At 42.0% G+C, this 14,362-nt stretch overlaps 1 protein-coding gene across 1 annotated transcript in view; it reads right to left on the reverse strand.

The window, feature by feature from the left end:
• TTC7B (tetratricopeptide repeat domain 7B) overlaps positions 1-14,362 on the reverse strand; it is a 275,587-nt gene that overhangs the window by 136,325 nt on the left and 124,900 nt on the right. Inside the window, 2 exon segments of the mRNA XM_030931410.1 lie at positions 3,694-3,831; positions 7,652-7,715. Of these exon segments, the coding sequence (XP_030787270.1) occupies positions 3,694-3,831; positions 7,652-7,715 (202 nt within the window).

Below are 14,362 nucleotides of genomic sequence, written 5' to 3' on the forward strand. Positions count from 1 at the left end.
CAGCGTACAGTTGCCACTTAATAAGCTCTAAGTGCTAGGCTCTGTTCTGAGTACTTTACATGGATTAATGAATACGCATCTCCCAACTGTCTGAGATATACATGCACACAATTATTACCCCTATTTAACAGGAAAATAAACTGACGCATAGGAGGTTAGTGACATGCCTAGGCTCATATGACTGGTACAGAGCAGACCCAGAACTCAAACCAAAGCTCTCTAACTCTAGAGCCTGTGACACACTATGTTGATGACCTGAGTTTGGGGTTGAGGAGGCAGAGATGGGTGAGGTGCCAATGAAGCAAAGAAGAGAGATAGGGGATATCCACAGTAAAATGTGTAAGATACTGTCCCATTCAACAAAACTTACATAATGCACACATTTATTCATAAAGACAGATGTAAAGTTTGCCTCTAAAATGTCAATGAGTAGTTAACTATCTCAGGAGAGCTGGATTCCAAGGCACTTTTCTTTCCTTTTCTATATTTTCTATGTATTGTTTGATTCTCCAAGGAGCATGCAGGACTATTGCATATGGCGGAAAGATAAATAATGAAGTCAATTTCATTATGGGCGGAAAGGAAAAGAAAACAAAAAGAGAAAAAAGAAGGAGAGAGGGTCTGTGGAATATTTGTGAACAGAAGGGTGGCATGTCTATTCCTGTGTCTCAGAAAGAGTGCCCTGCTGACAGTGGAGGAAATGAAGACAGGGAAATATAACACATCCCTAAGACAAATGATAATAACGATAATTGCTAACATTTATGGAGCTCAGAGAAAGGTAATATAGGAAGTTCAAAATCCAGTTATCCTCACGGCAACACTGTTCATAGTAGCCAAAAGGTGGAAACAGCCACATTTCCATCAGCTAATGAATGGAAAAACACATTGTGGTAGATCTGCACAATGGAATACTATTCAGCCATAAAAAGAAATATTGATCCATGTTACAGCGTGGATAACCTTGAAAATATTATGCTATGTGAAAGAAGCCAGACACCAAAGCCCAAATATTGGCTATTTATATTTATATGAAATACCCCAAATCAGTATCCATAGAGAAAAAAAGCAGATGAGTAGTTGACAGGGACTTGGAGGGAGTGAGGAACGGGCAGTGGCTGCTTAATGGGTATAGGGTTTCTTACAGGGCGAGGAAAAGGTTTGGAATTTGAGGTGATGGTTGCACAGTGGTACAAACGTACTAAATGTCACTGAATTCTACACTTTAAAATGGTTAAGTTTGTTATGTGAATTGTACTTCAATTAAAAAAAAAAAAAACCCCAGTTATCCTTTAACTTAAAGTCCTGAGAAAATGGAAAGGCAGATAAGGAGGGGAAAAAAAATGGATTCAGAAAAACCCCAGTAAATGAAACAATAAGACAAGTGGGACACCCAGAGTAGGATGTGGCCTCGGACAGAGGGAGAGGGGGTCCACACTCAGCAAAGGGTGGACCTAACCTCTATCTTCAGTAACTGAGCTATCCAACCATGGGCCAGGCAGCCTTGAGATGCTGTGAGCTTTCACCTTTCTCCTACGACATCTACCGTTTTAGTCGGATGATCTGAGATAACACAGTTGTTGAATGCTCGCTCCAATTGCCTGAGTGGTTGGCACAGGCAAGGCTGAAGCCAAATATCCAACCCCTAGATAAGGCACGCAGAGCTTGTGCTGGGCCCGCCCCCATCAGCGCATGGGCCACAGCTGCTTGTCACACCTGGCAGCTCCAGGCTGGGGGCAGCGTGTGGGTAGGGGTCACACCTTGCTCCTGGCTGTATCCCTGGCCTTAATCAGAGCCTCTGGCACAGAAGAGGTGACAGTACACACATGTGCTGAAGAAATAAACATCCTTTATTTCATATATTTTATCAGTTGGTTGAGATTTTTAGTAGATAAAACACAGATATGGTACAAAATTCAAAAGGTTCCGGGGATATACAGTACTAAATTTGCCTTTCTTCCACGCTCCTACTCCGGCTTCTCCGAGGCAACCTTTGGCCCGCACCACCATTTGCAATGTGACTAGGGGGGTGAAGTTCTGACTCGCAAAGGCTCCCGCGACCACATACCCAGTCGTCTGGGTGGCAGGTCACCACCATGAGATGGGAGCTACGTATGATATCAAGACAGAAGTCATCTGGGTGAAAACAAGGTCCTAGCATTCTGTGCCAGGAGCAGGCACAGGCCCCAGAGCTGCAGCTTGCAGAGGAATCCATGAGGGTGATGACCACCCCCTAGAGCATTCATGGAACAATGGGAAGCCAGGGGCAGAGACCACCCAGCCAGTCAACAGGGCCAGACACCTCAAGCTCCTCACTCCTGTTTCGGACCTAGGAGATTTCGAGCTGGGGAAAGGCAACATTGCTACCCAATGGGATGGAAGTAGATGTGTGCGTACCACTGTCATCCTTGGACCTAGAGAGGTGATATGTGTTTTGTCTGGAGGAACAAACTCACCTTAAAGGAATTCAAGTGTGAGCTCAGTGGCATGGTCCCCAGTGACGGACTTTGTGGTGGACACACAGCTGACAGCAACTTAGGTGGTGGGGAGAAGGGGGGCCCAGGAAATCAAAGTACCTGCAGAGGTTCGATCCATTTAGGGATGAGCAACCTGGGCCAATCCCAAGCCTGGATCGAGCCCCAGGGCTGAGCTGCGTGTGGTGGGGGCATCTGCACACACTGCTTTGTCAGGTCGGATTGTGAGGCTGAGTAACCACTGCCCTGTAGAGTCACCAAACCATGGACTAAAAAAAGATTCAAGCCACGCAGGCTCATCTGTTTCCCCAAGGTTCCTGCCTAATGTGGCGATGCACTGGCAGGCTGGAGGGTGAGTCGGGCACTTATCTGATTTCAGCCAATCTGTTACTGTATTTCATTCCCTGTCCTCGTGCCCAGAGGCTGTTGCAATGGGTATAAATTTAGAAAGAGAAAGATAAATAACATGGAAAAGTTCCTTTTAACAAAATAGGGATTTTTTTTCTATTTTGCTAAAGAAAAGATAAAATGATCTTCTTGTTATTTATTTAGACTTACCATGGTAGAATCTGATATTTTGGGCAGGAACCTAATAATGCATAACCACAGCCCAAGATGAACCAGCTTCTCCTGAAACTGTGAAAGAGTCAAGCCTCCATCCTAAGCATTTCTTAGACACTGAGGGAGTGAGAACATGACAGTACCTTGTACAAGATCTGAAATCCACGAGGGTCCCTTCTGAACAAGCAAAAGACTCTGAAAGAAGACTGTCTCCTTTATATGAAATGGTCTATGCCAGCTAACATAACACACTGTGCCTGAAATTGTCAGGCCACTGGCAATTTCACTGGTCACACTGATACTTTAAACCAAACCTGTTCTATGAGGAAACTAATATCACGGATGGGAGATATTCAGTTGGTGGAAATTAACTGAAAGAGAAACTGCTTGAGAAATGTTTGCCTTCCCTCACACACAAACTCACAGCCCAGTGGGTTATGGAACCCTCATGGTAAAAGACTAGATCAATTCCACCACCTAATCATTTAGCCCAACGCCCATTCTACAGGGGAGAAAACCAAAGTTAAGTGACTGGCCCAAGATCACATGGCTGCCACTAACAGAGGGGGGCCCAGGTCCAGGTCTCACAACCCTTCCCTGGGGTCACCATGCAACTGTCACCCACCACCTGGATGTCAACCAGACTCAGCGGCTGTACCTCTGACAGCATCTCATACTGGCCTCTTCTTCCAAGAGCAATGGTGAGTAAGTCATAGACCACAGACGCACTCTGTAGACTGATGAGGCGGTCACTCTTGTGTTCAGGTATCCTGCTCAGCACAGCATCCCGGTTGGCCTGAAAAAACACAGAAGAGAGAAGCAGATGGAGAAAGAGCCTAGTGCTGCATGGTGGGGAGGCCATCTAGGCCCTCCTGCGCCTACCGATTTGCCAAGGGAATGGAGACAAGGGTAGGAATGAGCAGAGGCCTGTCACCTTGGGTTATTTATTCAAAATCCCCTGGGCACCACAGAACATGATATATGGGATGATCCAAACACTGAAGTCCTAGAATTGTGAACCTAGAGGGCACCTGTACCTGTCAGCAGGCATTTGGAGGAAGCCTTGGCAGCCGATACAAAGTTTTCCCTGGGCTCGGGTTCACAGCCAGCCTCGTGGAAGATGTAGCTGCGCTCTAGAGCAGCCGAATCATCCATCAAGTGAGGCCCTGCTGCGCCTCACTCACGAATCCTGCTTCTGCTCTACATTAAAGAGGGGGAGAAAATTCCCAGCCCTGCATTTCCCAACACCCAATTGTGTCATCAAGTTCCATGAGTCCTACAGAGATCTATCTTACTTTTCCTCTATCACCAAGCAATATTCAAATCCCTATATGACATCTTCACTGGAACAGAACACAAAGACGAATTCAATCTTGTTTAGGGAAGCACAACACAGATATATAAGAGAAACAAGAAGAAAGTAGATTTTTCCTTTAAAAGATATTAACACAGAGGACTCAAGAGAACAATTTTCTAAGCTTAGCACAGAAATACATCAGGCACATTCAAACTTATTAATCTCATCTATCCAGAAATCAAATGCTCTTTACAGCAACTTGCTTCCATTACTTCTAAAATTTAATTTCTCTACAGATTCCTCTAAATATATCACATGTATGAGACTCAATAGCTAGCTCATTTTCCCTTTTTCCCTAATAGGAAGTTCAGAATCAACAAAGTTAGATTTTGATTTCACCTGCCTTTTTCCTCTGCTAATTAACAGAAGTCTGCAGATCCATCTGTCCATGGGAGCAGAGAAAGGCCCGCCCCCAGTCTTTCCTGTGAAAGTGGTACATGAGGTTCCAGGGTCACTTGTCCCGGCATGCTGACATTGATCTTCCTCCTGACATTCAAAAAGGCCACGCACACACCTTCCCTCTCACTAATGAGACAAAATGCATTTTCTTTGTGTGTGAGTCCAAGGCATTTACTTTTAGCCACCCATCAGTACTTACTCACTTTAAAACTCCTTGCTCTTAAATGTCAAAGACAAATAAGAATATATAAGACAGGCCACTTCCTACAAAGTGAGTCATCTCTTACGGAAACAAGCCTGCTTTTGAAGATTTCATTCTAAGTTTTTCTTGTTAGGAGTCCCTCTTGAGCCCCCAAAAAAAAGCAGCTCTGAAGGAAACAGGGCCTGTTGCAAATGGTCTCATTTTATTTATTTGCTATACATATTCTATATCGAGACCAATGCCTGGAAGAGAGCAAAACAAACATACTATTTATGGAAGATTTTCAAGTTATACCAAATGCATTCTTTTCATTTTTAGAGAAAGTATCAGTATCTTTTGACTAAAAAGGTACAATATAGAACCTCAAACAGACCCACGAATAATAAATATCCCAGAATATTGCCTCAGTGGTAGTTCTGCAAATCAAGTTCTTATAATCCCATTCTCCTAGGGGAAACTAATTTGTTTTGCGGTTAGAAAATAGCACAATTCTAAGTGACACCTTGTAGGTGGAGAAGCTATGGACAAATTCATGCTTCTGAATTAAAGTCAGAACCAACAAAGAACACAATTTTCTGATATCCAAAAACCACAAATTTTCATTTTGGTTTTGAAATTGAACACATTCATTTTCTGTCTAAAAACTAAAAAATCAAGAAGTCAAAGGACATGGAAAAAAGGCTTCCAAAAGCAACTTCATTTAGATTTCTACCCACATTTTCTGAAATGATTTACAGGGAGAACATAATCATTTTGGTTAGAAACCTTGTCCTTCATACCCACTGACGACATCACTGGATTTCAACATCCCCTGAAGAGATTTTTCTGGAAATTACAAACCACAGAGCCAACTCTGACTGTCTCAAAGGGATCTCAATGTTTGAGTATTATTAGTTTCTATCACTTCAATTAAGAAGCAGGAGAGTTGGAGACATCATTCCACAGACATCTCCACTTAGTGCAAGCGTTTTAGAGAGGTGGCCATGTTTTCCAAATTGCAGACTGGAACATATCATCTGACAATGGAACATAATATTTTCAATCAGAATTGTCCAGGTAATCTAAAATGTATAGTCACCATGCTTTCAGAACGTGTACACCATAACCAACCAAGTTTGCCCAAAGGGAACTACCTGCCAAGGACCCAGCTTGGGATGAGGGAATGCTGACCAGGAGGCCAAGGTGGGCTGGCTCCACGGATGCCCCGGTGGGAAAGCCTGGGGAGATTTGTTCACTTGAATGCCACCATGTGCCAGTCTGCTCCCCTATGTGCTTCCGATTGCACCAAGGCAACTAGAGAATGTAAATGACACCATCCTAAGTTACCAGCTGACTATCAGACAACCTGCTTCCTTGAGAGGAGGTAAGCCCAATGACACCAAACAGCCTCCAAGTCAAAAGAGGTGGTAACTCAAGCAGGCTTGCTCTTGTTAACATCGGTGGGCCATTCAAAGTTTTAATCAAAGGCAAGAGAGCTGCCCTCTCATGAGTTCTGGCCTCTTCTGATCCCTCCTTCTCTCTGTGCATGTATGTTAATATGCTCAGACCCCATGTCTATACTCACCTGAGTCCATCTTATACCTCCCATTAAACAGTATGTGTGGGGAGGGCAAGAAGGGAAATGCCTTCTCTTGCTTTAGTTATGATTCTCTTTTCTCCCCTGGGCTGCCCCAGGGGTTGGGGGTAAGCAGTGACAGCTATGGGGAAGGGGCGGTACAGTCTCCTAGCAGGAACAGGAGACCACTGCATGATGCACGCATTCTGCCTGCTCTGGGCCTCGGGTTCCTCATGTGTAAAATGAGGGAAGGGGATGTGAGTCCTCAAGATCTTTTGATTCCAGGAGCCCACCCATTCTGCTCAGGTCCTCAATACACATCACTATTCTGCTGAGGAATTCGCCATTATAACACACGTGATCCTGAAGGTTTCAAGCCAGGGCCACAATGCCTAGTGACAGATACACAGGGCAGAAACTCAATAAGTGATGAGTGGTGAAATAGACCTAAAATTCAATATCCTGGCCAAATACTAAGAAAATGTTTCAAAGCAATCAGAGGGTCTGGCAAAAACTCCCTCACAATAGCAGTGACAGGGAACAGAAGTGAGTTCTCACGGCCTGGGACTTTACAGTGTCTGGTGACAGCTGGGAGCTGGAAGAGACAACCAGGGCAGGATGATGAGAGTTTCATCAAGTTCCTGCTGTGAAAACCAGAGGTTCACAGAACCAACAAATGACTTATCCCAAAATTCTCCCCTACTCCAGGGCAAATTGAGAGGCTTATAAAGGTCGCCCTTTGGGGGTCTCTTTCTCCTTTTAAGATTCTTCTGGTGATCATTTTAGCTGTGGTTTACCTAGATACAATTGCATTAATGTTCAGCCAGTACTGGGTGGATAAATGAATGAACTAAGATACCTGCTTCAAGATAGAAGATAGAGAAGCTCCAAGCTCCAGGCTAACCAAGGGACATTGCTAGCTGGTCCAGGAATTAAGAAACAACCCTCTTTTTAAACCTCTACTGTTTTTTTCCCATCCACGTATACCCTCTAGAAAGTATTTTCTCTCAAGCAAAAGAGTCGTCATACTGGCAGAATGGTTGTATCAAAAAAGAGACTACAGGGCCAGGGGAAAGAAGGATGTAAAAACACATTCCACTTACCATTGATTCGCTAATCAGCAATAACAACAGGGCTTCTTCCGTATTTTCTTGAGGACAAAAAATGCTGCAAAAGAAAACTGACTTTGATATATGGCAGTTTCAAAATAACACAAAATACACAAACACAAGCAGAACTGAACACTAAAAGCTTCCAGGATTTTATATAATACCCATGAAAAATACTGTATAATTTGGACACTTGAATTAATTTGCCTATTTCTATGGTAATCTATGGAATTCATACATTTTAGCTATGCATTTTAGTGGTAGGCAGAAGGGTAAAGCTGTAAAAACCAAGTTAAAAGCCCAAATAACATATGTACATAGTACAGAGGCAAAATTTTAGATTTCAATAAATTGACATTATCTAAATAATACAAGCTTTCTCCTAAACCCGCTACAGAGGTATAAATTGCAGGCATTTCACTAAACAGTACTCTTCTTACCTCTTACCTGCTAACTGGCATATCTCATACTGTCATTTAGATGAAATAAGAGATAAGAAGCAATTTTAGAGTTTGAATAATTTCTCTAATACTGTAAGAATTTAGTGAGTTATCTTACTTAGACACATAAGTTTTATTATGGGGTAGCATGCAAGAACTCTTATTAATCTATTTTACGGAATTTGGCTGAACTCTTAAATCTTGGATTAAAAGAAACAGCTTTTTAAGCTCAACATTGCTCAGGATTAGAGAATAACAAAAACCCAGCAGAACCCTGATCTGTATTCTCTACAGCCTATTTTCTGTGTTGTGAGCATCTGCAGCATTTTTTCTCCAGTTCTAAAGCTCTAGAATCCTTTGAGCAGAATTCTGAATGTTATCACCAATTGGGTCAAACTCAATATTTTTTCATGAAATGGAAGAAGAGTGTATAATAAATAAAAATGAACTTGGTTTTAAAAAAACTCCTAGATATTTTGAAGATGACTAAAAATGACTAAGTTTATGTCTTCCCAGGGATAATATTACCATCATTTAATTGAAGGGATTTCACCCCCCCCCCCCCGCCAGATAAAAGGAAAAAAAAAAGGATTTTTCACATAATTATAAACATTTGTTTTCTTTGAAGTGCTGGCAATTTTTGTACTGCATCTTAGGATGACAAAGAGCAAGATAGAAGAAACACAGTGCCTGGCATTCTCATTACAATGCTGACACCCCCAGAGGTAAGGAAGCCACCTGCAGGATGGTTTCTATCGGTCTTCTGAGGCTAAAATTTTATGAAAAGGCTGGCCTGAGAATGAGGAGCAAGATTCGGGGATATGCAGTGACTTGCTTCAGAAGTCAGCTTGAGATGATCTGGGTTTTTCAGATGGGACAGTTCTTTCCCCTTAGATTCTGAAATAGAGCCTAAAGGCTCTGAATTAAGTGTCTCCCAAACAATCACCTCAGTATGTTGTGTGTGTGTGTGTGTGTGTGTGTGTGTGTGTGTACGCGTGCGTGCATGCTTATACATGCACACTGGTGCCCAGCAATCATTTCCTGATATCCTGGCTTGTGCTTACATGCAATTGGGACCTTGCAAATAAAACAGTAATGTGAACCATTGTGTGTGTGTGTGTGTGTGTGTGTGTGTGTATGCACACACCCATGTCCAGTCATCATTTCCTGATATCCTGGCTTGTGCTTACATGCAACTGGGATCTTGCAAATCAAGCAGTAACGTGAATCATTTTTTTTGTTCATGGCTAGCCAGTTCTGCATTGTCCAGACCAACTGAAAAGAGAGAGAGCCTATGCTAATTGTGACTTCACAGCAGTCAATTCAGTCCATGGCTAATCTCCAGATTCTAGTTGAGCCATCCAGCCTGCTTAAATGCTAGTTTGTGTTATTTTTACCATAGTTGCTAACAAGTGGCACATTAACCGAATCCAGCTCCACTTCCTCTAACTTCCCTATTTGTGGCAGGCAAGGTGGGTACTCAGGAGCACTGCAAGGCTCCCAAGGCCAGCAGAAGAAGTCGGGGGAGAAAAGGTAGTTTTAAGAGACAGACCTAAACAACTACACATTGGAAGGCTCCCTCTCAATCATTATGAACTCTCTAGACCCATTTCCGGCCAATTCCTTCCCTCTTGTTTGCCCAGGGAAGCATGGATGGAGCTCACGGTGAATGGTCAAAACTGTTGGGGCCTTCCTTTTGTGGCCTTCTCCTCTTTGCGGCTCACGAGCCTCAGGGGGAGATACTGGGGTACCCAGGCCTCAGCCTTGAAGAGTGGGAAAACTGCGGCCCTAGATCCAGAGGAAGTTGCGTGAAGGGGAAGGTGGGGGACAAAAGGGGAGAAGGAGAAAACAGGGCTCAGCAGGCATGAGGACAAGCTCCCAAGAGCTGGCGGGCTGGCAAAGGAGGCGGCAGTGCGGGCGGCTGCTGCGCTGAGAATGGGAGGGTACGTTCTCGCCCCAGCCATGTCACCAACTCACTGGGTGACCTTTAGGCAAACTGCCCATTTTCTTACTTTGGATGAATTTACCGACTGATTTTCTGATTCTACAGAAGACATAGGGAACAAGGGCGAGAATTCTCAGGTATAAGTAGTAATCATCATCTTGCCAGGGCTCCTACATAATAGCTTTTTCTTAAAAATTTCCTCCGATACGTAGAAACTTTACTGTAATTGTAGAAACAATCATGCGAAAGAAATTAATCCAACTTTACCCAACTGCACTTCATCTCTCTGTCATCATTAGCCATTATATAACTAATGACAAGTTAATGTCTAAAGGTCACTGGCACCCCCTAAAACTCTGTATTTAGGTACAGGGAGGGCCTTGAACACTGCCAACCCATGAGAAAGTTGATTTGTAAATAATGACATCAACTCTAAGGTCTAGTAATGGTTCCTTTATAATTTTAGTATGTCTGGCTCAGATACTACCAGGAAATTCCAGGAGAAACATAGCCTCTGAACCACAGCCAGCCAGATAAGAGCTGAGGCATGGAGGCCAAGATGAAGTCCCACCCCGAACCCAAGTCACACTGTCTGCAAGCATGCCAAGGCAGAATCTACTGTCGATCCCAGGTTTATGTGGATAAATTGCTACCAAGAAAGGAATAGGACTTAAATTGAAAATTAAGAGCGCATCTTGATTATTAGGGATTGGCTGGTCTGATGCAAGGACTATTGAGGCCTCACCACACTTCTCTTTCTTGTCAATCCATATAGGTCAAAAATCTCTGCATGACAAAGAAAGAAGGGTCCCTCACGTAGACCAGTGCAGGTCCACTGGGCTACACTCTGCTGAGTGGGTCAGGTGAATCCCACCTAGAACATCACCTTGCACAAGTGCTTCCATGTTCCTGCTGAGAGGATGGGCCTCTCCACGACTCCAAGGTGAGCTGTGTGCACCAGAGGCAAGGAGATGACAGCAGCCAGCGGTGCCGCTGGTCATTTACACAGCTTCGGTTTGGCCATCAGGAAGTTATCCTGACCCTTCAACATCCCTCTGCTTTCCATTTTATTTTATTTTATTTATTTTTGCAAGCTCTTGAGGATGTACTGTGTCCAGGGAAGGGCCTGGCCAGTGCCTGGCTCAGGCTGTCCAGCCCTCCCCAGCCAAGACCATCCCCCCCCATTTTCCATTTTAAACAGCATCCCCATCCTTACCAAAAACTCCTGGCAACCAAGAGGTTCAGATCTACATTCAGTATTCCATGATAATCACCTTTTTCTCCTAGACCTACAAAGGAGTTTAGACAATGCCTGGTACTCACTAGCACTCAATGAATCTTTTCATCATCTATTTCTTGGCAATATTATCCAATATTAACCAGTATCCACAATAACTGTTTTTAATCTTCTGCTTTACTTTGTGTTAACTATCTAGTCTAATGTGCATTTAATTATTGAAACTACCTCAATGCTTCTTACAAGAAATACAATGAAAAAAAGTACACCTGACTGAAACACACACACACACACACACACACACACACACACACATATATACACACACACACACACATTAAGAAACATGTAGATGCAGGGGGAAAAAAGAAACATGTACAAGACTCTTCACAGAAGCACTGTTCCTATTAGCCCCTCATGGGAAACAACTCACAACACAAGCAGAATGGATCAATATCCTGGAGGACAGTCATAAAATGAAACACCTCACAGCAATGAAAAACACTCCTACATGAAAAAATATGGGTGAATAGTTCAAATATAAAGTTAGACAAAAGAAGTTAAACATTAGAGAGTGCATATCGTATGATTCCATGTATATAAATTTCAAAAAGGGGCCAGACTGATGATTGCGACAGAAGTCAGGAGAGGGCTGCCCTGGATGGGGGTGGTGACTGGGAGAGGCCATAGGAGGGCGTCTAGGGCTCCAGTAGTGTCCATCCCTGACCAGATACTACTTACATGGATATGCTAACTTGGTGGAAGTTCATCAAGTTTCATACTTTTGATTTATTTTTCTCTATGTATGCTGTGTATCCAAAAAAGTTTACTCTAAAAAATAAGTAAACAAAAGCTGATACAATTCTTCACAGAAACACCCAGAATAAAAGAAAGCAAGGAAGCCTATGACAGGTGACCCCTCTTCTCATTCCATCCAGGATTTTCTACACTGTATTTCCCTTCAAATTCAAGATGAGCAGAGTGAGCATCTTGTATGCATTTCATGTTCAGGTCTCCGTGACCAGGGGTGGAGTGGAGCTTCCTGGCAGGGCTTGTCTTTCAGTTACGTTCCATTACGACCAACTCTTCTGAATGGTCCTTGTGGTTTTCTGGAGCTAGAAGGATCTCTGCCATCTAAATTTTGCTTGACGCTTATTATACTTATCATAAGAGACTGTGGGGAAGGAGACTGTGAGCCAAAACGAGGTTTCTGTATTATTTACAGATTTCCTTTCCCACCTCCAAACCGGCATAACTGAATGGTGAGAATGTACTTTCTGCCAATGTGGATGGGTCAGAGTCCTGCCTTGGTAAGAAGGCAACCTCCAAACAAGAATAACTCCCACAGCTGTTCCTCTTTACTCGTATTCTAAGAAGTAGAGCTCTGAACCCACAAAATGACAAAGCTAAAAACTGATGGTAATAAATGAAGGCATAGAATTCGTGTGGAAATCGATGAAACAGAGAACAGAATTCTTGAAACTGATTCAAGAATCACGACAGAAAAAAGTCAAAACCCAAAGTTGGTTCCTCAAAACTAACAAACTTTCAGTTAGACTGACTCTAAAAAAGAGAAAAACGACTTAAATTACTAAAATGAGAAATCAGAGAACATGACAACCAACCCTGTAGAAATACAAAAAAAATTATAAAGGAATGCTATGAACAACTGTACGGAGGCAAATTAGGTAGTTGAGATGAAGCAGACACATTTCTAGAAAGACGCAAACTAATCAAACTGATTCAAGAAGATATAGAAAATACAAATAGACCCATAATAAGTAAAGAGACTGAATTAGTATTAAAAAAAAAAAAAAAAAAAAAAAAAACTTCCTACAAAGAAAGCGTAGGTCCAGATGGCTTCATTGGTGAAGTCTACCAAATATTTAAAGGATTAATACCAATTCTCCACACACTCTTTCAAAAAGAAGAGGAGGGAATAGTTTCCAACTCATTTTATGAGGCCAATATTACTCTAATACCAAAACCAGACAAAGACATCATAAGAAAATTGCAGAATAGTATCTTTTATAAATATAGATATAAAAATCTTTAACAAAATATCAGCAAATAGAACCCAGCAATAATAAAAAGGAGTATATGCCATGACTTGGACAGGGATGCAGGTTGGCTTAATGTGTGAAAATAAATTAATGTGATACACCATAGCATTAGAATAAAGGACAAAACCCACATTATCATTTCAATTGATGCAGAAAAAGCAGTTGACAAAATTCAACACCCATTAATAATAAAAATAACAAACTAGAAATAGGAAGCCCTTTTCTTAACCTGACGAAGGGCATCTACAAAAGCCCACAGAAAACAACATACTCTGTAAAAGACTAGATAATTTCCCCTGCCTGAGATCAGGAATGAGACAAGGACATCCACGCTTGCCACTTCTATTCAACATTGTACTGGAAGTTCTAGCCAGGGCAATTAAGGAAGAAAATAAAATAAAATGCATCTAGGTTAGAAAGGAAAAAATAAAACCATCTATATTAGTATTAACAGATGACACAATCTTGATATAGAAAATCATAAGGAATCCAAAAAATTAGGACCAATAAACAAATTTAGCAAGGTTACAGTATACAAGATCAATTTACAAAATCTGCTGTATTTCCATATACTTGCAATGAACAATCCAAAAATGAAATTAAGAAAACAACTGTATTTATAAGAGCATCAAAAAGAATAGCGCACTTTTGCATGCACACATGTGCACGCACGCACACATGCGCGTGCACACACACACACATTTAGGAATAGGCGTAACCAAAGAAATACAAGCTTTATATCCTGAAAAATACAAATCATTATTTAAAAAAATTAAAGACAACCTAAATAGATGGAAAGATATCTCATGTTCATAGATCAGAAGACTTAATATTTTTAATATGGAAATATTCCTCAAATTGATCTACAAATTCAATGCAATTCCTATTAAATCCCAGCTGCCTTTTTTTTTTTTTTTTTTTTCCAGAAATGGACAAGGTAATTCTAAAATTCATATGGAAATTCAGGGGCTTGGGAGAGAGGAGGGTGACAGCTAAGAGGTGCTGGGTTTATTTTGGGGG

This window comes from Rhinopithecus roxellana, chromosome 5 (genome assembly GCF_007565055.1).
Source record: "Rhinopithecus roxellana isolate Shanxi Qingling chromosome 5, ASM756505v1, whole genome shotgun sequence".
Classification (NCBI taxonomy): domain Eukaryota; kingdom Metazoa; phylum Chordata; class Mammalia; order Primates; family Cercopithecidae; genus Rhinopithecus; species Rhinopithecus roxellana.